Here is a 24,463-nt window from a genome sequence, read left to right as displayed (position 1 = left end):
CCCTGAGCAGCCTCGGCTTCCGGGGCCAACCTGGAGGCTGGCACAGTACATAGGGCAGGTGCCCAAAGGGAAGAGGTGTCCCCTGTGCCTGAGGGCCTCACAGGATGGGACACTCGAACTGGGTGCCGAAGGCCATGTGGTCAGGGTGAGGCAGGCTCCTGGGGGAGGGAGTACAGGCACAGGCTGGGGGCTGTAAAAAGGCCCCGCACGAGAAGGGGCAGAATGGAGGAAGTACAGGGCCCGAGGGAGGAAGAGGGGCCAGGCCACACTGAGAAGGGCCCTGCTGCACAGAGAAGGCAAAGAACCTTCAAGACATATAAGAAGGCGGTCAGATGCTCGTGGGGAAAGGGCCCTGGAGCTCCCGAGTGAGGGTGGTGGGTAGGCAGGGGCAGGTGGCCAGGAGGTGCAGGGCTGGTACAGCCACAGGAGCCTGGGGGGCTTCGGAAGGTTTGCGAGGAAGAGGCCAGCCAAGCCCGACCTTGATGACACAGCAGCCGGAGCTGGCATCACCGAAAGCCCAAGGGAAGGTTGTCTTCAGCCTCCTGGCCCTGCTGGGCACAGCTCTGGCTGCCCAGTGGGGGACACAGAGCATGAGGGCTCATTTGCGATGTGACCCGCTTGGTCTGCAGGCATGTTGGGGCCTGTTCCTGGCTGGCTGTCGCTGGGGAGTTGGGGGCTGGGGCCAGTGCTGCCTGGCCTCTCTGTGGCCCAGCCCCCAGCACTGTCCTCCTCTTCACAGGGCCTCCCCCGCGCCCCCCCCGCCCCGAGTCTGCCTGGAGCAGCCGGCATCGAGGCTCTGGGCTGAGTCCTCGTAAATCCTGGGGTGCTGGAGACAGCCCAGGTGAGGCCGTGAACAATGCCCCATTGTGGCCCCGTGGGGACGGTTTGCCACCACTTGCCACCAGCCCATACGTTGTAAAATCTCTCCCCACGGATCTAATTTCGCCTCTTTGGCCCTTGGGGGGTTAGGCCCGGGACAGGCACAGTCTCACTCCACACAGAAACCATTTACGGTCGGGATAAAGGCCGCCTTTATTGGCACCGAATGGCGAACATTTCCCTGCCCCATCGTTTTGTCACCGTCACATCTGTCAGGTGGTGCGGGAGGGACGGCGCAGCAGTGGGGGCTTGTGTGGGGACGAGGACAGGCCGAGAGCCGCCGTAGCTGGGAAGAATGGCTCCCAGTCTCTGTCTTCCTGGGAAACCCACGAGGTCTTCCTGGGCCTGTCCACCGCCTGCACCTCAGTGGGCTCATTATCTTCGGGCCCAGCTCTGCGGCAGGGAGACACAGCCATGGGGGCTGCGCGGGCAGGAACCTGGACACGGGCCCCTTCGGGGCACCTTTTCCTTCCCCATGGAGAGGGTGTTTGTGAGAGTGAGGAAATGAGGACTACTTAGGCCCCATGAGAAGCCTGGGTTGGCAGTGGGAGGCCTCGCCTGGCCTCGGGGTATAAAGGCTAAAGGCGGAACGGTGCTGAGAAGATCCGGGAGAGGAAAGCGATGGGTGCTTCCTGCCACCCCGCCATCAATGCCTGGGGTCCTCCATGCTCCTCAGTTTGGGAGGGGCCATGAGAACTGACGTGGCCGCCTTGGCCTTAGCCAGGCGGTGATCTCAAACAGCTTCATCAGCACTGTGGCTGCCATGGGGCAGCGTCACCTGGCAGGGGGCCAGGGGCTGTGCTGGCTTCTGGCAGGACATGGAATGATTTCAGGTGGTGTCCGAATAGTCCCTGTGTATTTTGATATTTACGTTTATGTTTTCATGCACACCGGGAGGAAGTGCATTGTGCCATAAGCCAATGGTTTCACAGGTGTCGGTTCTAGGCTGCTGCAGTGTAAGTACTTAGGTGCACCAGGCACAGTGCGCTCAAGAAAACGTCATCTAAGAAATGTCAGTGGCTCTCAGATGTGGAAAAACACAAAGGGTGTCCCTGTGTGAGTGGGGCAGGGGCCGAAGGCTGGTCTCCCCTGGCGAGGGGCCTCCATTTCCAAGCCCTTTGCATGGGGTTGGCCACACTTACCCCCTGCTCCCCCAGCCCCCACCCTGTGGGAGTCCTGCTTGTGGAGGCGCTCAGGGGATGAGAGCTAGAGAGACTCCAAGGCAAGGAACCCGTGGGGTTCCTCATGGACCCGGGGAAAGGCAGGGTCCCGCCAAGTTTGTGGAGCAGAAAAATATTGTTTCTTGCAAAACGGCAGGGAAGATTTGGCGGGATCTGTGGCTGGGGGCTGGGTGTCACCATGGCAACGGAAAGCCAGAAGCCGGCAGAATTAGGGGCAGGCTTCTGATTTCTAGGGATGCTGGCCAAACCCCAGGTGAGCCCCAGTGGGTGTGGGGTAGGGTGGGTTAGATCAGGGGCCTGCTCAAGCCAGGTTGGGTTGGGGGAAGCTCAGTGGGGCCCACCCTGGTCCCAAGCATGACTATTTCTTTAGCAATTGCTCTGTGACTGGGTGGAGGAGGAGGACTCCCTAGGCTCACAACTCAGGCTGGTTTTGCTCCAGAGCTTCAACTTTAGGGAAAGAGAGAAACAAAGTGGGATACACGAGACAGGTCACCTGAGACCCTGGGGCCCGGTCTGTGGCCTCCCCAGACATTGGCGTAGCGCCCCAACTGCAGGTCTGGCAGCAGCGGGTACTACTCTGAGCTCCAGCCTGAGGTGAAGGCCTCCAGTTCATAGCCGCCACTCCTACCTCATCCTTACAGCACCTGAGAGGTCAGGGGTAGGGGTGGCGAGATGCAGAGACTGAGGCAGCGGAAGGTCAAGTGATGCCTTGGCTTCTTGGCTGCTGTGGGGTGGAGTTGAGTGGGACATGGGAGGAGGTGGCGAGTCAGATGGGAAGACCCCTTGGACCCCTGCCAACCACAGGCAGAGGACTGAGTCGTCAAACAACTAGGGTCTTGATTGTGCTGCCTGCCTGCCTTCCTCCCTGCGCAGCTTTTGGGGGTGTGATGAGCTACACCCGCTGCAGGCTGGGCCTGGTCTCTGTACATTGGTCCCCACTGGTGGCATCTTGCTTTCAAGAGACAAGGTAATCCGTGGACCTCCCGTCTTTCCCTCCACCAGGGAGAGCAAACTTGGGAAGAACAGGTATGTGGTTCTGGGTGGTGGCTTCAGAGCTGAAGCTGAAAGTGGGAGATGGGGGCCAGGGGACCCTCCAGGCTCAGGCTCTCTTGCTGGGTCCGGTCTAGCCCAGCAGACCTTGTGCCTCCTCCAGGACACCCTCACCTGGGAAGGTGATGTACTCCCTGACGCCCCTCCATGCGGCATCTGCTTCCCACTAATCTGTGAACACACATGCGTCATGTCTTTGTGTCTTTAAGGTCCAGTGTCTTTGGGGGCCTGGCTGGGCTCAGGGCTGAGTCCCATGAGCCTGCTCCTCTCCTGGGCAGCCCCTGACCACGGCCTCCCTGAGGTTTCCTCGCTGCCTCCCATCTCTCTCACACCCTCGTCTTCTTCCTCTTTTCTTTTCCACCTGACCTCTAAGCACTGGGGTTTTGGTTGCCTACCAAGCTCCGGACTCTCCTGACCCTCCTACCTCCGCACCCCTCCAAACAAAGCATCCCCACCTGGGGGCTCACAGCAGAAGCCTGGGTCCTTCTCTAAATCTCTCCCCTCAGTCTGCTTGTTCTCATCAGCGGGGCTGGCAGATTGGGGACTGGCTCCCCAAGGTCTCCACCCTAGTCCAAGGTGCTGATGCCATCCCTCATCCCACAGCAGCCCTTCATCACTCCTGGAACTGCACCCTCACCTCCATGTAACACTCCTCCCATGAAGCCAGAGCCATCCCTGGATCCTTGGCCTGGTTGGGCCATCCCTCGCTCACCAGCTCTGCCTCACCTGCTCTCATGGCCTCAGGAGGATGTGCCCTCGTGCCCCAGGGCCTTTGCAAGGCTGCACATACTGGACACCCTTCCACCCTGTGTCACCCTCCTCCTCACTCACTCCTGGTTGGCTCTGGCCTCCTGACTCCACTGACTGGGAAAACCCAGTACTTTCTCCTTCACACAGACAGATATGTAATTACGGGTCATTATGTGCATCCCCCTGCCCAGCCATGGGGCTGTGCATTATAAGGAGCAGGGGGCCAGCCCATCCTACTCACGCAGCCCCGGGCAGTGGCACAAGGTGAATGAATAAATGCACACGGTGCTTCCGAAGGATTCCTTTGCTTTTTTCCTTTCTGCTCCTATGACTTCTGGTCCCTCCATCCCTCCAGAAGGGCCTCATTAAAAAAATACTTTTTACTTTTACTTTTAGAGACAGGATCTCACTCTGTTGCCCAGGCTGGAGTGCAGTGGTGCGATCATGGCTCACTGTAGCCTCGAACTCCTGGGCTCAAGCGATCATCCTAACTCAACCTGCTGAGTAGCCGGGACTATAGGCACACACCATCATGCTTGGATCATTTTTTATTTTAATTTTCATAGACACGGGGTCTCGCTATGTTGCCCAGGGTGGTCGTGAACTCTTGGCCTCCTAAAGAGCTGGGATTATAGGTTTGAGCCACCGTGCCCAGCCTCAGTTTTGAGGATATTCCTGGGTTTTGGAGAAAGCTCAGAGCCCTCACATGACCCAGCTAGTGCAATTTCCACCCATTATTGGATATGGTCCCTCTCAGTAAGAGGGGATATCACAGAGCCTTAGAACAAGACCTCATGCATTTGTTGGGTACACCCAGGCGGGCCCTGCCTGATGCCCATGAGGCTGAATCCATTTGCAGTCCAGTGAGGATGGGTGGCCAAGTAGCATGGGTCACCCAGGCATCAGCATCTCCTCAGCAGCTCCTGCCCTGGGGGCGGGTGCTAGTGCCCTGACGTGGTGTTCACCCTGCTGGACAAGCGTCCCTGTGCGGGCAGCAGATAGGCAGCCACCTTGCCGCCCACACAGATGGCTCTTATGTGCCTGACCTGTGACTCCCGGGGGCGGGGAAGAGAGGGGGCCCTGTGCACTACAACACCTATGTGGGGGACCGGGGGCAGGGAGGGGTCGAGGGCCTGCGTGCTGGCCCCGCAGTCAGGCTTGCCTTCCTCAGCTAATCCTGAACGTGCAAGAATAACGCTGCTAAAGCCATGAGCTGGATCTCAGCCCTCCGGGGGCCCCAAGCCCCCATCTCCTCTAATTGAGGCCTCAAAGGGTGGTCTGCGCCCCCAGGCTCCCCCTTGTCCGTGGCTCTGGCCAGTGCCTCCTGCTGTTGCCAAGGTGTTCCAGGCACCGCCTCAGCCCGCACCCCACAACTGCTGTGCCCTCCGCCCAGAACGCTCTTCCTCCAGATATCCATAGGATGCGCTCCCTCACCCGCACAGACCTTTCTTGGGAGCCCGTACACCCTGCAACCTCTTAAGAGAGTTTCTCCTGTGCAGAGGGAGGTCTGCACAGGGAGGTCACGGCCCCGCCGCGCGTATCCACCTGGCGCTTTCTACCTTCCTGAGAGCAGAGACCACTGTGAAAGGGACCCTGTGCTGGGGGTTTTCTCGGTGCTGGACTTGTGGGCACACCCCATCCACTACTGTCTGGTCCACACACTGGCTGCTGTTTCACAGACAAAGATCTGGTGGTCAGAGGGGCTCCAGCTTTGAGAAGGGCCCTCAGAGGAGCAACCCCTTCCTGTTCCTGCAGCGTCTTCCAAACTTGGAGAGGGGTTCAGGCCTACGTTGCTCTGGGCCTGCAGGGCCACCCCTGGAGGCCGCGGGAGTGCGGGAGGGGACGCCGGGCCTGCAGGGGTGGAGGAGGGACCCGGGAAGGCATGAATGGAAGCGCCGGACCAGGGCGGGAAGCAGCGGACGCGGAACGGGGTGGGGAGGACTCCGGTTGCCAACCCAAACAGCCCAGCGCGCCTCGGCCCCGTGTTTAATCCACAAAAATTTCCATCTGCCTCTGGAGCACTCGGAACCCGGGCAACGAAAGGCTGCTCGCGCGGCAAAGTAAACACCGGCTCCGTGCAGGGACTGCCGTGCGCCGCGTCCCAGTTTTAAACGGCAGCGTCAGCCATTTTGTGGACGCCGCCGTCCAAAGTGAGGCGGAAGCCCCCACCTGCGGGCTCGGAGCCGGGGCAGGAAGCCGGTCCCCCTGCCGGGGCGGCGCGGCGAGGACCTGGGCATCCACCTGCCGCCAGCGCCACCGAGCCCGGGAGGCCCAGACCCCCCAACCCTCCTGCACAACCTCGGGGTCCACATCTGACAGGGAGGGCCCAGGACATGCTGGGCCTGTGCCGCCCGTTCGCCCCGTCCTGCCTTCACCGCCCGCGGTTTCCCAGCCCAGCCGGCACAGCCAGGTCCCCTCCCCGGGAGGGAGGGGAGGCTCGGGTCGGGACATCTATTTTTGGTGGTGACCAAGCCACTACTTAATATGCAGAACCAGCCGGGGGCAGGCTGTGCCCTGACCCACGGGGTGACAAGTTTAAAAAGGGGCCCATTTTGACCAAAATACATGTTTTTCTGAGGTTGGCCAGGGCAGCCGGGCAGGGTTTGCCGCACAGACAAGGCTCTGCACCACCCTCACGCCCTGGCCCCTGCAGGCGGCCAGTCCAGCCGGACTCCCGCAATTGATGCTGTTGTTTATAGATCCGCACACAGTGCCCAGTGAGGGCTCGGCCACCGCGGGCTCCGGCCACCGTCCGCCTCGGGCACCTGACACGCCCCTGCCGCCTGCTGTCCTATCCCAGCCTCTCCGAAGCAGTTGCACCCACAGAAGTTGACATACACTTGAGCTTAATTTTTAAAAAGACTTAAATTTCCTCTCTGGCCAATATTGGAGGCCTACAAATAGAGTCACTCAGGAGAGGCTTGAGGGTGGCAGTTGTCCCCCAGACAGGCTAAGAGAGAAACACCCCAAGAAAGAGAGGTGCTAGTGCAGGGACAAGAACAGTTCTTGGGGGATTGCTGAGGGTAAGAGAAGCAGGAAGCCGCTGGATAGCTGGGGAAACCAGGCCTGGATTCAGGAGGCCTGGCCAGGGCCACGTGGGAGGGTTGAGGCGGAACTTTAACTTGCAGAGGGGCCCCTGATGCCATCCTCATGCTCATACCCTCTGAGCTCTGCCATCAGCCAAGCAGGCCTCCTGGGCCGGGAGCTTGTGACACTGCCCACGTCATAGGGTCTTTGTACGTGAGCGATCAGCAGAGTGGTGCTGGCATTGTCCCCTCCACTAGGGGCCTGGAGACTGAGGCGCTGAGAGCCCATGTGACTCGCCGAGTCTCACAGCCATTGCGTATAGGGGGCAGAGCTTGCACCCCAGCCACTGGCTCCAAAGGCGCAAGAGGAGGTCAGGCTTTTGCCCTGTGTGGGATGGGAAGTGGGGATGGGAAGGGGGTCTGTGTGTGGGCCGGTGTGCACAGCTGGATGCTGGATGTGGATGAGGACCCTGAGTGATGAACCCCTCCTATGGGGCTCAGGGTCCCATGGGTAACCGAGGGTGACAAAGTGAGACTGCACCTGCAGGATGGGGCTTGGCCCGGCTGTCTCAGTAGGTGCTGGGCCGGGCTAGGGCATCACTGCCAGGGCTGTCCTGAGCCCTGCAGTAGAACCAGGGGCAGTGCCAACTCCTGGTGTCACCGAGTGGGGACACTGCAGACAAGCCCAGCAGAGGAGGACGGGAGCCATATCAGACAGGCTTCTCCTCTGAGCTAGCTCTCTCCACAGTCCCATCACCCAGCAACAGTTAGTGGGGGCTGTCTCTGTGGCGGGTTGAGGGTCATTTGGGCTCATGGTATGGCAGAGGAACCTGGGGGTCAAAGGGATGTGATCCCCTCCAAGTCCCAGGGCGGGGCTGGAATCTGCAGCTGACAAGTGCCCTTTGCCAGCCCCTGGCAACCTCATGGCAACCTATCCAAGAGTGGGCGGCACAGAGAGGAGCCTCTGAGTGGGGAGGACCTCACGGGATGTTAGGATTGGGGGTGGTCCTCCCAGGGGAGACCAGAGGACCAAGGTGGGGTCTTGTTTCTGAGGCTCCTTTTCCCATCACACTCATCTCCATGTGAAGTCACTTTACTGGGGAAAAAGAAACACCTCGGAATGAGCACACCAACTACCTGACACATCCCAATCTCGGACAAGGCGAGAACTCACGGTGGATCTCAGAACGGATCTCAGAACCAAGCCTACGGCGGTCCCAGTGCCCAGGAGCTGGGCCTGGGAAGGGAGAGGCCAACAGCCCCAGTATCCCAGAGTACAGCTGTTCCCTGGCCTCCCTTCCCAGCTGCATCCTGGGTGGTGTGGTTCCACAGAGATGCGATCACGTTCCTTGGCAACTTTGGTTTCTTACTCAGCGACGCATCAACAATATCCCTCCCGAGCAATGACTGCCAGCAAGCTTGCCCGTGGTTGGCATTGGGGCTGTGGTATCGAGGTGTCTCAGTATATATGATGCTCCTCTATGGACAAACAGATGGCTTTGAGCTTGTTGCATGACAAAGCGTGCATGCAAAGCCTGACCTTGGTGCTTTTCTTTCCTAGGAGTGACAACAGGTTTCTAGTTGTCACAGGCAGTGCTAGAGTCGCTTCCAGGAGTTGTTACTATAGTAATTGCCACCCTCTAGTAAGACAGAAGAGTGTCTGCTCTTCCGCACCCATGCCAGCACAGGGTATCATCATTTCCTTACATTTTGACTTCAGGGGTGTGCAATCCCCTGGCCACTGGTGGGGCCACTGTTTTTCCACAGAAGGTTGTAGGCAGAGCTGGGCTGCGGTTCAGAGGTGCCTGATGAGCCTGGTTCTAGATGTGGCCTTTGGGGGTGGCCTGAAGTTGGGGGAGGGTACGGAGCCTCAGTTTCTGGCCAGCCAAGCCATGATGGCTGTAAGAATGCCAGGCCTGAAGGGCTCCCACCTCAGGCTCCCTGGGCCAGACTCAACCAGACTCAACCTCCCGCAAGCCTCCCCGGTGCTTGCTGGGCACAGGGACTCCCTGGCAGACACACCTACCCCTGCGCAGGAACGGGGTGGTGGTGCTCAGCGTCAAATGCCGCTTTCATTATAGGTTTATCTTTGGAACCCCAGACAAAACAGGGCTTGTGTGGTTTGACTGAAGGGCAGCCCCTCAGGACTCCGCCATCCACTAAGACGGCTCCTCAGGAAAGAAAAAATACACTAACCTTAAAATAACCAGTTCCCAGAATAGCAAACTAATGACGGCTTCTAAAGGGAGCCCTTTGATCAGCCAGAGCCCCCGCCTTTGCCTATTTACGGCCCTGTCACTCAAGAGCAGCCCAGCAGCAGAGAGAGGAGTGTTGGGGTGGGGGTGAGGGGGGAGCAGAGGGGAGGGGGAGCTGCCGAGGAGAGGCAGGACTGGGGCTGCCAGGGCAGTCCGGGCTGCCCAACTTTCTGATGCAACCAGCCCCTCAGTGGCAAGGCGCTCCCTGGCCTCTGTGACAGCCTGGAAGTGTGTCCGGCATGCACTGACGGACACTTCTCACAGTTTCCTGAGCAGCACCTTCCAGTTGCGAAGCTACGCCAGGGAACAGACCTGGCTGCAGAGAACCAGAAAAGAACCAGAATCCCAAGCGGACATGCCTTAGGGACCTTGGGGAGGCGTGGGTCATGAGCTCTGGGGACTCAAGGCAGGGGAACTTGGGGAAGATGCTGTGGAGAAGGAGCCCAGGAGGGGTCTGCAGGGATGCATCTCTGTTGGGGGCATGGGGTGGAGAGGGGCACTGGGGCCATGAGATGGAAACTACTAGAGTGTGCTCTCCCGTATGGTCCCTGCCATCCACATTCACCACATTCTATGGGCACTCACTGAGCATTTCCCTGGGGCTGGCTTGAGTAAATGTTGGGGGAGCCACACTCACCTCCCCACACGTGTGCACGGCCATGCCCATTCAAAGCAGCGCTGTCCCATAGCTGATTCTGTGTGGCACAGCACTTCAAAAGTGGCGACTGAGACCCAGGAATGGAATTTTCATTTCATTTTAATAAATTGAAATTAAAAATTAAAGACAGATCCTTCATTCAGTTATTAGAAAACCTTTCAGTATGTTTGAAATGACTTAGGCATGGGAATCTCCTTTTTCAGTGGTAAATTTTATGAAATCTAAATATAGACCAAGTCGCTCTCATGAAAACTCAATGTCTAAATTGAAATGTATAAAATACGCAGTGGCTTTCGAAGACCCAGTATGAAAAAAAAGAATGTCAACAATTTCAAGAGTTTTAAAAATATTAATTATATATTGAAATGATATTTCGGATCTATTAGGTTAAATAAAATATATTATTGCAATTAATTTTACCTATTTATTTTAAATTTTAAAAAGTGGCTATTAAAAAATTTAAAATTCTATCTGTGGCTAAGGGAGGTTAAAGGCTGAAGACTCAGTGAATGTGGAATCCCCAGAGGTAATAGGGGTCCTGAAGGCATTTGATGAGTGTGATGAACTTGAGCTTTGGTTTCACCAGGAATAGATGGCTAGGTGTCAAAGCCCAGGCCTGCCCCAGGAAGTCTCATAGCAGAGACTTACATAAAACTGTGACTCTCAAAGGGCTCTACTTTCATTGTGAGGGCCAATGAAAAATCTTCTCTTCCCTGAGAAGATTGTAAAGAAAACTGCCTTACTGCTAAGAGAAGGAGAACAAGTTCTGTCCTGGAAAGTCATATTCACAAGCTAGTCCATGCTCAGCTTGGAGGCTTGAATTCACACTACCTAGGTGGCCTAGAAAATTTTGAGCCTACAATTGAAAGTCCAGACTGGCAGTACACCCACATATGTGGCAATGGAAGGGGTAAACATGATTCCTCTCTGAGGACCCCAACTTCACACCAGACTTCAAAAATTCCCACAGATAAATTTTAAGATATATAAGTTTACAATGAAAAACAAACAAACAAACAAAAAAACAGAAAGGAAATGAAACACCGTGAATGAGAGTCAGCAGAAGAAAAAATCAAACAGGGATGTGAACTCAGAAATACTTTAGATACTTATTTAATACACTTATTTAGATACACATTTAATACACTTTAAGAAAATTTTAAAGTTTGAACATGCAAGTAAAGAGGAAGATACAATTAAAATGCCCTATCAGATATGAATAAGAACCCAAAAGAACTTTTATAAATAAAATAATAATAATTGAAGTTTAAAATTCACTGAACAGTTTTAACAGCAGATTAAACACAGTTGAAGAAACAACTAATGAACTGGAAGATGGATTCCAGAATGTAGTACAGAGAGACAAAGTGATTTAAAAAAAAAAAAGGTAAGAGACATGACGGGTAGTGAGATGGCCAATAAAAATTTCAGAAGGAGATAATGAGACTGAAGTGAAATCTTAAGAAGTACTAACTGAGAATAATCTAGAACTGATGCAAGACACCAAACCACAGAGTAAGGTAGCCTAGGCAGAACAAAAGAAACCTATTAACACACCTAGTGAAAATGCAGAACACTAGAGTCAAAAGAAAGATCTTAAAGGCAGCCAGAGTAAAAGGAGAGATTGTCTTCCAAGGAGCAACAATTAATCATCTTCATTCTTAACAGTAACAGTGGAAGCCAAAGGATAGTTCAATAACATTTTTAATGTGCTAAGAAAAAAATAATTTTGATAACCTAAGGCCTATAATTTTATAATTGGTGGAAATATTTTTTAAGATGACAGTAAAATGGTCATTTGCAGACAAAATCTGAGAGTTTTTCACTGAAGAAAATTTAAATGAATCCCTCAGTCACATAAAAAGGTAATCCCAGATGTAAGATCTGAGATAAAAAAGAAATGACAAATAACAAAGAGGCAAATAGGTGGGTAAATTTAAACAAACATTGGTTGTAAAATTTAGCACTACCAATTAGTGAGTTAAAAATTAAACATGGTTCAACTAAAATATACAACAGCAAAGTACTAAGTCAGGAGGAGAATAATTGAAGTTAGTGTTCTAGGATCCCTGTTTTATTACAGATATGGGTAGATATAGCAATTACTTCTGATATGTATTCATTTAAAATGTTCTAGGTTAACCTTTACAAGAATGGTAGTAGAATACATAACTTCAAAACCAGTAGAGAGAAAAGTAGAATGAGAAGTAATAATCTAATGAGAGGCAAGAAAGAGGAGAAAAATAAAGATTTAGTACAAATGGAAAGCACAAAATACACTGCTAGAATTCAATCCAAATCTATTAGAAATTATATTAAATGTAAATGTATTAAATGATTTTTAAAAAACTAAGTAATATAGTGTTTACAAAAGACAAACGCGAAATCCTATGGTTGTAGGATTAAAAAGAAAAGGATTTAAAAATCTGACATCAAAGTCAGAAAAGAAAACCACACCAGTATCCTTTATGAATATAAAGTACATTCTTTTTTTTTCTTTCAATCAGCTTTTGTAGGTTGAAGATACAAACATTCTTAACAAAATATTAGCAAACCAAATCCAGCATCATATAAAAAGGATTATATATCATGCCCAGGTAGGATTTATTCCAGAAATGTGAGATTGGTTTAACACCTGAAAATTAGTTAATGTATTATACCAAATCAGTAGGATAAGGAATAAAGACCACAGGATCATCTCACTACACACAGAAAGAGCACTTGATAAAATCCAATATCCATTCATATTAAGAGCTCTCAACACACTAAAAATAGAAGGAAATGATGAAAGGTATCTATGGAAAACTCAGAGCTAAGGAAATTGATTGAATGATTTTCCCCAGGAGATCTGCTCTAGCACTTCTTCTATTCAATAATTTTTCTGGAAGTTCAAGCCAGTGCAATTAGGCAAAACAAAGAAATTAAAGGCATCTGATTGGAAAGAAATAAAAATTGTCTGTATTGACACAAGACATGATCTTATATGTAGAAAATCTTAAGAAATCAATAGTGACAACAAAAATGACTAAAACCAAGAACAGAAAAGTCATAGTTTACAAGAGTGATATAAAAATTTAATGTCATTTCTATATACTAGTAATGAACAATTAACTCAAAATGAAATTAAGAAAACAATTTCATTAACACTAGCATAACAAATAAAATATTTAGGAGTAAATGCAACAAAATAAGTATAAAATTTATATGCCCCAAACTGCAAAATATCACTGAAAGAAATTAAAGTAGATCAAATAAATGGAGGGATATACCATGTTCATTGATTATAATACTCAATTTTGTTAAGATGTCAATTTTCCCCAAATGGATCTATAGATTCAACACGATGCCTATCAAAATCCCAGCAGGGCTTTCTTTTTTAATTGACAGGTTGAACCTAAAATTTGTATGAAAATTCATAGGACTTAGAATGGACAGAAACAATTTGTAAAAAGATGAACAAAAATAGAAAACGTACATAATTTAATTTTAAAACTTACTGTAAGCCTACAATAATCAAGATGGTATAGTATGGGTTTACAGAAAGGCATATAGATTTACAGACAGGCATATAGACCAACAGAATAGAATTGAAAATGCAGAAATAAACCTATAAATTTATGGTCAATTGATTTTTGACAAAGAAGCCATGATAATTCAAACGAGGAAATGGAGTATTTTCAACAAATGTTCTGGGGCAATTCAATATCCATAAGTAAGAACGAAACAAAAAAAATCTAGCCTTTACCTCATATCATACCCCAAAATTACTTCAAAGTAAATATAGACTGAAATGTAAGAGCTACTTCTATACAACTTCTAGAAGGAAAAAAACCCAAAACAAAACAGGAGAAAATGTTTATAGCTTTGGATTAGGCAGAGTTCTTAGATAAAACATCAAAAGCCTGAGCCATATAAGAAAAGACAAATTGGACTTCATTAAAATTAAAAACTTTTGTGATTTAAAAGATGTGATTAAGGAAATGAAAAGACAGCCACAGAATGGGAGAAAATATTTGCAAGTCATAGATCTGATAAAGGACTTGTATCCAGAACATATAAAAAACCCTTGCAACTCAATAATAGAACAGACTACTTAATTAGAAAATGGGCAAGAGAGTTGAATAAACATTTCACCAAAGAAGACTATGAATGGCTAATAAGCACATGAAAAGTGGCTCAACATCATTAGTCATTAGGGAAATGCAAATCAAAACCACAATGAGATACCATTACATACTCACTAAAAGGGCTAAAATAGAAAAGACCATGTATTTGCAAGGCTGTGGAGAAAGTGGAACCTTTATACATTACTGGTGAGAAAGCAAAATGGTACAAATCCTTTGGAAACAGTTTAGAAGTTTCTTAGGAAGTTAAACAGAAATTTGCCCTATGCCTTCTCAGTAATAATAGATTAAGCAGATAAAAACATTCCAATGAGAATATAGAAGATTTGAACAGACCAATTAACAAGCTTGTTCCAGTGGATATGAACATAACACTGCACCCAACAATGTCAGAATATACCTTGTTTTCAAGTACAGAAGGCACATTTACAAAAATTGATGACATTTTTGCTGTAAACCATATTTCAAAACATTCTAAAGTATTAATATCATATGGATTGCTTTCTCTGACAAGAGGGCAACATTATGAGAAAGCTGTGCTACAATTATAACAATGACAAAAACCACATTGCTACAGAACTCCTAGGATAAACAAGAGATCATAATGGAGATTAGAAAAATACTAAAATGAATGAAGATTAAAATTAAATGCCATATATCAAAATGTGGGAGATGTAGTTTGAATGATAGTTAAAGGAAAAATTTATAACCTTAAATGCATACCTTAAACATTTAGAAAGCCACGAGATCGACAGTGGTTAGAAAAATTAAAAAAAAAAAAAGAAATTTAGAAAGCCTGAAAATTAAGAATTATCCTATTCTTAATTTAGAGAGGTTAGAGAAAGAACAGTATATTAAGGCCAAGTAAATAGAAGGAATAAAATAAAGAGAAGTGAATGAAACAAAACAAAATCACAATAGAGAGGATCAACAAAGCCAGAAGTCCACTAAACATTTAATAAGACAGGTGAATAGTGTCAGGTTTGACCACTAAGGGGGAAAACAGTGAAGGCATAAATAAATAATATTGAGAATAAAAAATGGGACTAAATGCTAATGGATGGACATTAAAATAATAATAAATGCCAATGAACATGGAAACTAAAATGAAATGTATAAATTCCTAGAATATATAACTTATCAAAACTGATACAAGAAGAAATGGAAAACCTGAACAGTCCATAATTATTACAGCCATTGAATCAGGAATGATTAATCTTCCCACAAAGAAAACACCAGGCCTAGATGTCTTTACCTTTAAATTCCACCAAACATTTGAGGAAAATAAAATTCTAATCTTATACAAAATATCCCAGTACAGGAAAAGAGAGGACATTTCTTAACTTAGTCGGTGGGGCTCACATACATTTGATACCAAAACCTCATGAAGACCATACAAGAAAGGAAAATTATGTTATGTATGTATCTCACACATAAATACTGGCACAAAAATTCTGATATATTAAATACCAGTAAGTGAGATTTCAGCAGTGTTTAAGAAATAATATACAATGTGAAGGATTGGTGGGTGTGAGGAGAGGCCCGGAGATCGCATACATGGCTGGAAAAATAATCCAAGTAAGAGATGATAAAGGCCTGAACTCAGCAGGGGTTGGGCTGAAGGGCAGGGATAAACAGCAGCAAGGCGACTCTCGGGGCGCAGCTCAGAGAACCGCCCAAGGCAAAAATGACTTGGGGTCCAGCTTGTGGGCCTGGTGGATGGAGGAGTCACACTGGAATGAGGGAAAGGGTAGCAGTGTCTGGGGGCAAATACCCAATTCTGGAAGGCTGGGTCTGCCTGCATCCTGGAGGTTGGGGTCATGCACAAAGCTTGGTAAAGGCATGGGCAGGGTGTGGTTGTGGGAGTCCTGGGTTGGGGGGCATTCTCATCCTGGAGGCCTGGCTTCTGGGACCGGAGGCAGTGAAAGGAGTGTCAGGTGGTGGGGGCCTCTTCCCGCCCAACGCTTTCTGAACTGGGACATGGAAACCCAGGACTCCCCTGTGTCCGGCTCTCAGCCATGAACATTTCCGGCAAAAACAGAGAAGAAAGAAACTCTCCCAGCCCACTGTGCTCCTCATATCAGCAAAAGCAGTATGAGCTTAGCTTGCAAAATAAACAGGGCCCAACGTAAACAGTGTGGCAGGTCCTGGAGACCAAGCTAAGAATACTTGCTGGGGGAGGAGGGCTGGAGCGGCCTCTGCCATCTATTCCTCAGAGTGTCTGGGGTATGCAGCCCCCACACAGACTGCCAGCCCTGTGTGGGACTCCAGGAAGCCCAGTGGGGCCAGAGGGGGAGCGGGCAGGGCCAGCCCTCTCCGAACCTCTCCCAACCGCCTGCATTGGTCCCTGGCCCACACTGAAGGCCCTGGGTCCTGCTGCTGGCGCCCCCAGCCTGCCCCTGGCCTCAACCCTCCTCAGCCTCTCCATACAGACTGTGGGTGATTATGAAACCCCTCCTTGCTGTCTCCACCTTATCTCCCACCCCTGTGTGTGTCCTCCTTGGGACCAGCTCTTCAACCTAACTAGCTGTGTGACCTCAGGCGACCGCTCAGCCTCTCTGAACCTCCGTTTCGCCATCTATAAAAGATGGTTTATTTGGGCATTTGAGTAAATAAGAGTCCTCTCCAGAATAAAGAAGACAGTAATCTAAGATGAAAACAGAAAGGGCATGAGGCAGCTTTTGTGACTTTTGACCCTAAGGACACAAGCAGGAATCAAACCCTCTCATTTGACAAGGGAAGGAGGCCCGCAGGAAGCAGACTCGCTGTGAGGAGGCCCCTGGGTCTGTGGGTGTGGGGGGTTTCTGCTCTCCACACCCTGGAGTGAGGCAGAGCCTGAGCCACCCGGCCAGGCACAGGGGTAGCAGGGATCCCAGGAATGGGGACATCCTGCAAGATAGTTGGGGGGGTCTGTGTTGGAGCAGACAGCTCTGCCAAGCAAGAGTTTTGACGAGGCCGCAGGAATGTGGCGAGAAGGAAGATCCCCAGACCCCTCTCCCCAGTGTGGGTCGTGGACACAAAGGAAGAAGAGGGCTCCCTGCCAGGGAAACTGAGGCAGCCCTGAACAAGCTCAGCTGACCTGCACTTGTGAACTCCCTGCAAGGAGACACTCCAGGCCTCCCTGATTCTTAGCATGACCCCTGCCAAGACGGGTGCCAGCTGGCTGTGCATCCCAGAGACCTCTCATCCCATGGCTAGGCAAGCCGGCCTGGGATGGGAGTCACTGCACAACCCAGGGGTGAGGGACTGAGCTGAGCTGAGAAAGCAGTTGGGGGCTGGGGCCTTGACTCGCTTCCGGCAGGCAGCCAGACTGGCGGGATGGGGTGGGGGAGGGTGCCGGTGGGGAAGGCCAGGGGCTCTGGCTGGGGTTGGCGGGGCCGGCGGGCATTGGCACCGCTGCACGCCTGCTGGGCCTCCGAGGGCTGGGGTGGCTGCTGGATTTCCTGCCCCTACTTCCCGAAGTCAGCAGGATTGCGCTTGGGGTGTTTACGGTCCCGATGGCTGTACTGATAACGAAGATAACTCGAGCCAGGCTGTGCCACCAAGCCCGCCAGGCCCAGCCAGGCCCTTTCCCAGGGTCTGTCCCTGGGGGGGGTACCAGTCAGTGGCAGGGCAAGGACCGGGCAGGATACCACCTGCCCACCCAGGTCAGCACAGCTCTGTCAACTCCTTGATGGGCAGCCAGGTTCCAGGTAGATCCCCTCAGAGGGGCTGAGATTTAGTGTCAACTGTGGGTGCCACTCACCACCTCAGAGACCCCAGGCAGGGGACTCGAATGTGACAGCAGGGAGCCAGGGCCCACCAGGGCTGTGCATGCAGAATCTACTAGAATCCTCGTGACCCCGGCTCAGAGCCTGACAGGGCACCAGGATGTGGCCCCAGTCTTGTTCTTAAACCTTGCCCTAGGGATCAGGGACTCCGGAAAATGCTTCCCTCTGTTGCTCAGATGTGAAGAAACTGGGTGCATAATTCTGTACCTTCAAGGCCAGCGCTGGCCCCACTGCAGGCCCCCACACCGATCTTGGCTGACGGAGGACTGCGTCCTTGTTCCCAGGCCCCAGCAGGCTGCTGGACGGCTGCTGTGCACGTCAGGAAGGGGCCGCAGCACTTCAGGAGACCCTGTCTGCCATCCACCATCACCCCCGCAGGATGCCAGGCTCCAGGTCTGGGCTTACAGGGTGGTCCGTCCCATGGAGCAGGGGCAGAGCCATAAGAAAGGCCTGGGACAGTAGCATAGGGAATGGAACCAGAGCTGAGCAGGGCGTGGTGGGAAAAGGTAGGGGCTGTCCCCAGCCCGTGCTGTCCAGAAAGGGCCACCGGGACTCCTGCACGTCAGGGATGTTCATGCCCCGCCTGCCTGGCTGCAGCCGAGACGGAAACAGGAGTGGAGGTGGGGGAACTGGGTGCCACTCCCTGTCTCTACCATGGCTTTCCTTGATGTCTAGAAACTCCTGGCCATGCCAACAACACAGGGTACCCGGTCCTGCTGTAGTGGGTGTGCCAGCCAGGAGTCATCCAGCCCTTGCGCAGAGAGAAAGCCAAGGAAACACCGTGTTCCCCAGGCAGCGGAGAGGCCAAGGCTTCTGGGCCTCCGAGCTTTGCCAGTCTTCTGAACGGACCTCTCCCCGGTCTTGCTTCCTGTCCTGCCAGATGGGCGCCATCTCCCACTGGGCCATCTGCCGGCAAAGGCCGGCACTAGCCCTGTTCAGGCCTGTGCTGACAGAGGGTGGCCAGGCCCGTGGGACCCGGGATACTGTGGTCACACAGCCCCACGGGGCCAGGCACCTGAACACCAGCCCTTGCTCTTTCTGCCTGACCCAGTTTGTTGGTCGCAGGGCCCCACAGCCGCCCCAGGCCATGGGCAGATGGTGCCAGGTGGGGAGAGGGTGACGCTGCAGGTCCTGGGGGCCAGGACGGGTGGAGCAGGAGCAGGAGCCTGGGCTGAGCTGTGCCTGCCCCGCCTGCCCGGCTGCAGCCGAGATGGAAGCAGGCCAGAGCCAGGCGTTGCCGGGGAAACCGGGCAGCAGACGCACTCCCTGCCCAACTGAAATTCCTCTATTTTTAGCCTCTCAGCTACTTTCAGATAAAGTCCATGTAGACGGACTTGCTGTTCGGCAAGATAACAGCCCGCTTCAAACCACAGAAACTTCAAAGGGCAGTGGTGGGCTCAGCCATGGGCCCAGGAAAGGCCCTCCCACCGCTCAGATCCTCCGGCAGCTCCCAGGGTGCCTGGGGTAGAGGCTCCAGCCTGAGGGACCGAGTGACGGGCATAGAGCCTGGTGGGAAGTGGGGGCCTGGTGGGTCGGGGTAAACAGAAGATGCTTCTCTTCCCATGAACCCATCCCAGCTGGGCCCTGCATCTCCCTGAGCCCTCGGCCGGCCCCAAGTGGAGGCCCCAGACAGCTGGGCCCAGGAGAAGGCTGGGATGTGAGGCCAGCTCCTGCCACCCTCCACTCAGGATGCAGCCAGGAGGCTCACAGAGCACAAAGCAGACTATGAGAGGCAGTGGGAAAGAGCTGGGGGGAGGGTCACTAGGTGCCACCTGCCAGTAAAGACGCCAATTGTCAGAGGATGAGAAACCAGCCTGGCCTGGCTCCTTCCATGGGGGAGCAATGCCCAGCCAGGTGGGCAGTGGGCCTGGGCCCCTCTTGGGAGTTGCTGGGCGGGCTGCAATAGGCACTGGCGGGAAGGTGGGGAGGCCTGCAGGCCCTGGCATTACTGGAGCTTCACATTCACACGCAGATCACAGGGAGGTGCCTGCTGGCCCCAGAACACTGACCAGAGCCGCTGCGGGCCAGCGCGTGAGCCTACCTTGTCTTCTACTCGGTTCAGGCGGGCGCCGATCGTGTTGCTGCCACGATCCTTGCTCTTTTCTATGGGGGATAAAACACCCAAATCAGGGCTGAGTGCTGGGGTGGACCGGGGACCCCAGCTGGGCGTGGGGAGCAGGATGATGGGGCTGGGGGTGGTAGCTGAGAGTCAAAATGTCTAAACCTACTAGGACATTTTTAAAAAAGTGTCCTGTGACAAAAATACCAGAGGTGGTACAGTGGGCGGGCATGGCTGCAGCTGGGGACCTGGACTCCATCCTGCTCCACCCTCTCCACCTCTGACCTCGGAGAGCCCTAGGGGGCTGCCTAAACTGGCCACACTGCCAGCTGTGCAAGCCCGTGCCATTCCACTCCCAGGGCGGCATAGGCCTGACTCCAGGCTGGGGGACATAGCCGCTCAGCTGCCCCCGTCACACCAGCCCACATTGTGAGCCATGGCTGCTGTTTGCATTTGGGCTAGGAAACCCCAGGGAACGTGCCTTTTCCATCATTCCCCAGAATGACTCACAGCCCCGTGTCCAGGGGACCCAAGGAATTTGGTCGAGGAGCCAGAAAACCAGCCCCCAGGCTGCGGCCAGGTACTTCTGTCCCTCTCAGCTTGAGCCCTGCAAGGCCCCCACCCATAGTCTCTTGAATTCTGGGCTGGCAACTCACCCTGCTCAAGCCCCACCCCAGGCCCATCCCCAGGATCACCCCCTTCTGCAAAGTTGCCCTGGGTTCATGTTTCCACACCCAGAGCCTAACCTCAACGCCCTGGAATTTAAAGGGACCCAGGTAGGTTCTTATGAAACTTGAAGATTCCTTTGTAAAATGTACTTTGGAGCCACTTTGCTAAGGGTGGGGTCTACCTCCCCTTACTCCCTGGCTTTCATTTCATGTCATGCACTTTGGAGGCCCAGTGGCCCATTCTGACATCGCGGGAAGAGCCAGGAGGTCAGAGGTGTGGGAGAGTCCATTGCAGGCTGCCGCGCCCAGAGCAACTGACACAGAAACCCACCTGAGACGGAGATGAACAGCGAGGGCTTCCCAATGGACTGGTCCAGCCTGGGAGGGAAGGAGACGGACACCAGTTCACACCTGGCCCTGGCACTGCACAGATGCACTGCCATCCATGGGACAGACAGGTTGATGTGCCCAGCAAGACAGTGCACTACCCACCCACTCTGGGGACACCCCCAACCCTAAGACCTGCCAGGTCACTCCCAACCCCCCAGAGGGCCATGCTCCTGAGGGGGCTGAGCAGGGAGCTCAGAGAGGAGGAGTCAGTGGGCTGCCTCTCAGACTTCCTCCCTGGGGTTAGGAGTAGGAGGCAATGGATCAGCCATGGGCAAGGCAGCCTGTGGGCAGAATGGACACGGATTCCCAGCCATACCCTGTAACACACAGAGCTAGTTCCCAGGCGAGCCCTCTCGGAGGCACAGCTGCTCTGAGCCTGTGCAGGCCCAGGAGGATGGCGCTGATGCCATGGGAACATGTTGGCTCCCCACAGTCAGGGTCTCCAGCTCCAGGGCCAGCCGGGGGAGACCCGTGGTCTTCCCAGGGCTGGGCCTGGCCCCTTGCTCAGGGGTGACATGGGAGGTGGGTGGGCTGTTTGCCAAGTGTCGTGAAGTTGTGGGGAGTGTGAAGCTGGTGTCGCTGCCTGAGCAGGGATGGAGGCGGGTGTTTTCCTCCCCGACACACCTCCCCACCCCAATTCCTCCATCGTCTCAGACCCGGGCGGGGAACAAGGCCGAGCTGCCTGGTGGGCTGGCTGTGAACCGTGGCTGTGGCCAGCTGCCCTCCCTCTGCAGGGGTAGGGGTGGTTGAGAGGCGAGAACTCAGGGTCTCAGCCCCTCCCTCCTCCTGGTACCGCTCCTCGTGCAGCTGGGGCTGGGCTGGGCAGGACCCGTGCACCCTCCCCACTGCCCCTTGGCCGTGCCCACCTCCTCTGCAGCTCTTTGATGCGCACCATGAGGTTGAGGTGGCCCTGTGAGTACTGCTCAATGACGTCCCGCACATCGTAAGGCTTCCGCGCTTGCTGCAGGACAGAAAGACACACATTACTTCTCCTCCCTGTGCCCCGGCCACGTGGCTCAAAGTGCAGGCAGTGGCAGTGTCTGCCCTTGGGAGGCTTGTGAAAACCTGGGAGCTCGCCTATATGGTGATGGCGTAGGCCTGGTCCCACACATGCACAGTAGCAAAGCTTGTCCCCATCGGCTTGGCCACGGGGCTCTGGGTGGTCCCGGGCCATCGGCTCAGCCTCTCTGGGTTCCACCTTCCTATCCACTCACCAGCAGGGGCCTGCCCACTCCTCCCCCTCACCTCGCTCCCCTGCCCCAGGCTACCAGTCCTGGTTCTCAATGACTTCAGGAAGAGCTGGCCCAGCCAAAGGGCCAAGGAGCAGCACAGTGCCAGGCACTGACCAGGAGGCACAGCTCTGCATGGCCACTACCTACCTGGGCCCCAGACTGACTCTTGACATGCTCACTGGCTGTAGCCCCCACTGTCCTCAGGGTAGGGAGCGGGTCCACCCTGCATCCTTCCTGGCAGTTTGTGCCAGGCAGCAGGGGTGGCCCCAGATGACAGCCACAGTCTGCGGCACTTGCTGTGGGTGACGAGCATCTGCTTGGGCTCCCACAGTGGGGCTGAGGCCATGTGAGGCAGGGCAGGTGACCCCAGGGCTTCCAGGCTTGTCGCCAGCTCTGAGCCCATAAATGGGACTCAGGTGACATCTTGAAACCACAACAGAGAAAACAAAGCGTCTCATGATATCAGGAAACCCCAAGCCACATTTGTGGCCTTGCTCCCAAAGGCCTCACTCAGGTGGAGCAGCCAGGCGGAGTGGGGGTTTGATGGCCTAGGAAGGCCTTGGCCCTGCAGACAAGCCAGCACATGGGACAACAGACTGCCTCTATCCCGAGGGGCCACTGGGTGACCAGGTGAGGCCCAGGGTAGTCATCTTTAGTGCCCAAATAGCCTCGTTAGCACCGAGCTAGTAGCTTTCCTGCCTTTTGCTGGGGAATTTGCAAGATCCAAGAGACAAGCCAAGTAGCTTGGTGGGGAGGGGCAGAGCAGGGCCAGCCCCAGTCAGAGGGAGGCAGTTGAGGCCGAGGATGAGAAAGGAGGAAGCTCAGGTACCACTGAGGGCCCGGGCTGGGTCTGGGAACATGCCCTCCCTGCCCACCTCCTACCTCTCTTTGGGGTCCCTACTCCTGAGACCAGGGTGACTTTAATCTGAGGATGCAGTCATTTCCACCTTGGGAAGCTGCAAGTTCCCAGATGGTGAGTCCCTGAGGTCAGGGATCCAAGTACCCACTTTCAGCTCTAGACACACTTCTGACATGCCCAAGGGTTCTTCCACCAATGCCAGAGGCTTGGTGGAGTTCTTACAGCCCACCCAACATTGTTTTGGACCCCAGGAATCCCAAGGCAGGGCAGAGACCTCCTCCCTACCAAAGGCTGGGCCTCAGAAGTTCAGGGGTTTCCTTTTTCACCTGACACCAGCAGGTAGGGCCCTCACTGGCAACACTAGCCACTCTCTGGGCCCTGAACGGGAGATCCTGAGATCAGGAGGGCTGGGATGGGGCCTGTGTCCTCACAACACAGCTGTGCCTCATGGAAGGAAGGGCCTGCGGCTCCTGGGGCCACACTGGGCACCAGGATCTCCGGCATTGCCCAGAAATGACACACTAAGGCCTGTGATAGGGTCAGGCATGGGGTTGGACTCTAGGCAGACCTTCTGGCCCGCCATGTACTCAGTTTGATAATAGTCATAAAAAACGTACTTATGTACAGGCTAGTAATAACATCCTCAGGTCTCAGTTTCTCCTGTTATAATGGGAATGCTAAGTCCTTCTCTCTTCTGTAAGATAAAATGCTGAGCCCTGTCTCTCTCTTCTGTAAAAGGGGATGCTGAGTCCTGTTTCTCCTTCCTATAAGAAGGAGATGCTGAGTTCTCTTCTATAAAATGGGATGCTGAGTCTTGATTCTCTTTTCTGTAAGATGGGATGCTGAGCCCTGTCTCTGTCTTCTATAAGATGGGATGCTGAGTCTTGATTCTCTTTTCTGTAAGATGGGATGCTGAGCCCTGTCTCTGTCTTCTGTAAGATGGGATGCTGAGCCCTGTCTCTGTCTTCTATAAGATGGGATGCTGAGCCTTGATTCCCCCTTCTGTAATATGAGATGCTGAACCTTGTCTCTCTCTTCTTTAAGATGAGATGCTGAGCCTCAATCCTCCCCTTCTATAAGGTGGGTTGCTGAGCCCTGTTAGCATTTGGTAGCATCTTTTGTACCTGGCAGCATCTCCTGTAAGATGGAGATGCTAAGCTCCCTTCAGTAAGATGGAATGCTGAGCCTTGATTCTCCTTTCTGTAAATGGGATGCTGAACCCTGATCCTCCCTTTGGAAGATGGGATGTTGAACCCTGTTTCTCCCTCCTGTAAGATGGAGATGCTGAGCTCCTTTCTGTAAGATGGAATTCTGTAAGACTTGATCTTCCTTTCTGTAAGATGGGATGCTGAGCCCTGATCCCCCCTTTTGGAAGATGGGATGTTTCTCCTTCCTGTAAGATGAAAATGCTAAGCTCCCTTCTGTAAGGGATGCTTACAGAATGGGATGCTGAGCCCTGATCCTCCTTTCTGTAAGATTGGATGCTGAGCCCTGCCTCTCTCTTCTATAAGATGGGATGCTGAGCCTTGATCCTCCTTTCTGTAAGATGGGTTGCTGAGCTC

The 24,463-nt window shown here is 52.8% G+C and overlaps 1 protein-coding gene across 5 annotated transcripts in view; it reads right to left on the bottom strand.

The window, feature by feature from the left end:
- Window positions 1-24,463, bottom strand: part of KCNQ1 (potassium voltage-gated channel subfamily Q member 1) — a 402,120-nt gene that overhangs the window by 51,077 nt on the left and 326,580 nt on the right. For 3 of the 5 annotated variants that reach the window (XM_028833061.2, XM_077961722.1, XM_077961724.1), the window contains 3 exons: window positions 21,677-21,771; window positions 20,752-20,798; window positions 19,735-19,796 (listed from right to left, as the gene is read on the bottom strand). In XM_028833061.2, the coding sequence (XP_028688894.1) occupies window positions 19,735-19,796; window positions 20,752-20,798; window positions 21,677-21,771 (204 nt within the window). The remainder of the gene's footprint in view (window positions 1-19,734; window positions 19,797-20,751; window positions 20,799-21,676; window positions 21,772-24,463) is intronic. The other 2 variants (XM_028833062.2, XM_077961723.1) reach the window with 1 other exon arrangement.

The sequence above is a fragment of the Macaca mulatta genome, chromosome 14, assembly GCF_049350105.2.
Source record: "Macaca mulatta isolate MMU2019108-1 chromosome 14, T2T-MMU8v2.0, whole genome shotgun sequence".
Lineage (NCBI taxonomy): Eukaryota > Metazoa > Chordata > Mammalia > Primates > Cercopithecidae > Macaca > Macaca mulatta.
Note: the sequence above shows the minus strand (reverse complement) of the source record. Positions and strands in the feature narration are given on the sequence as shown.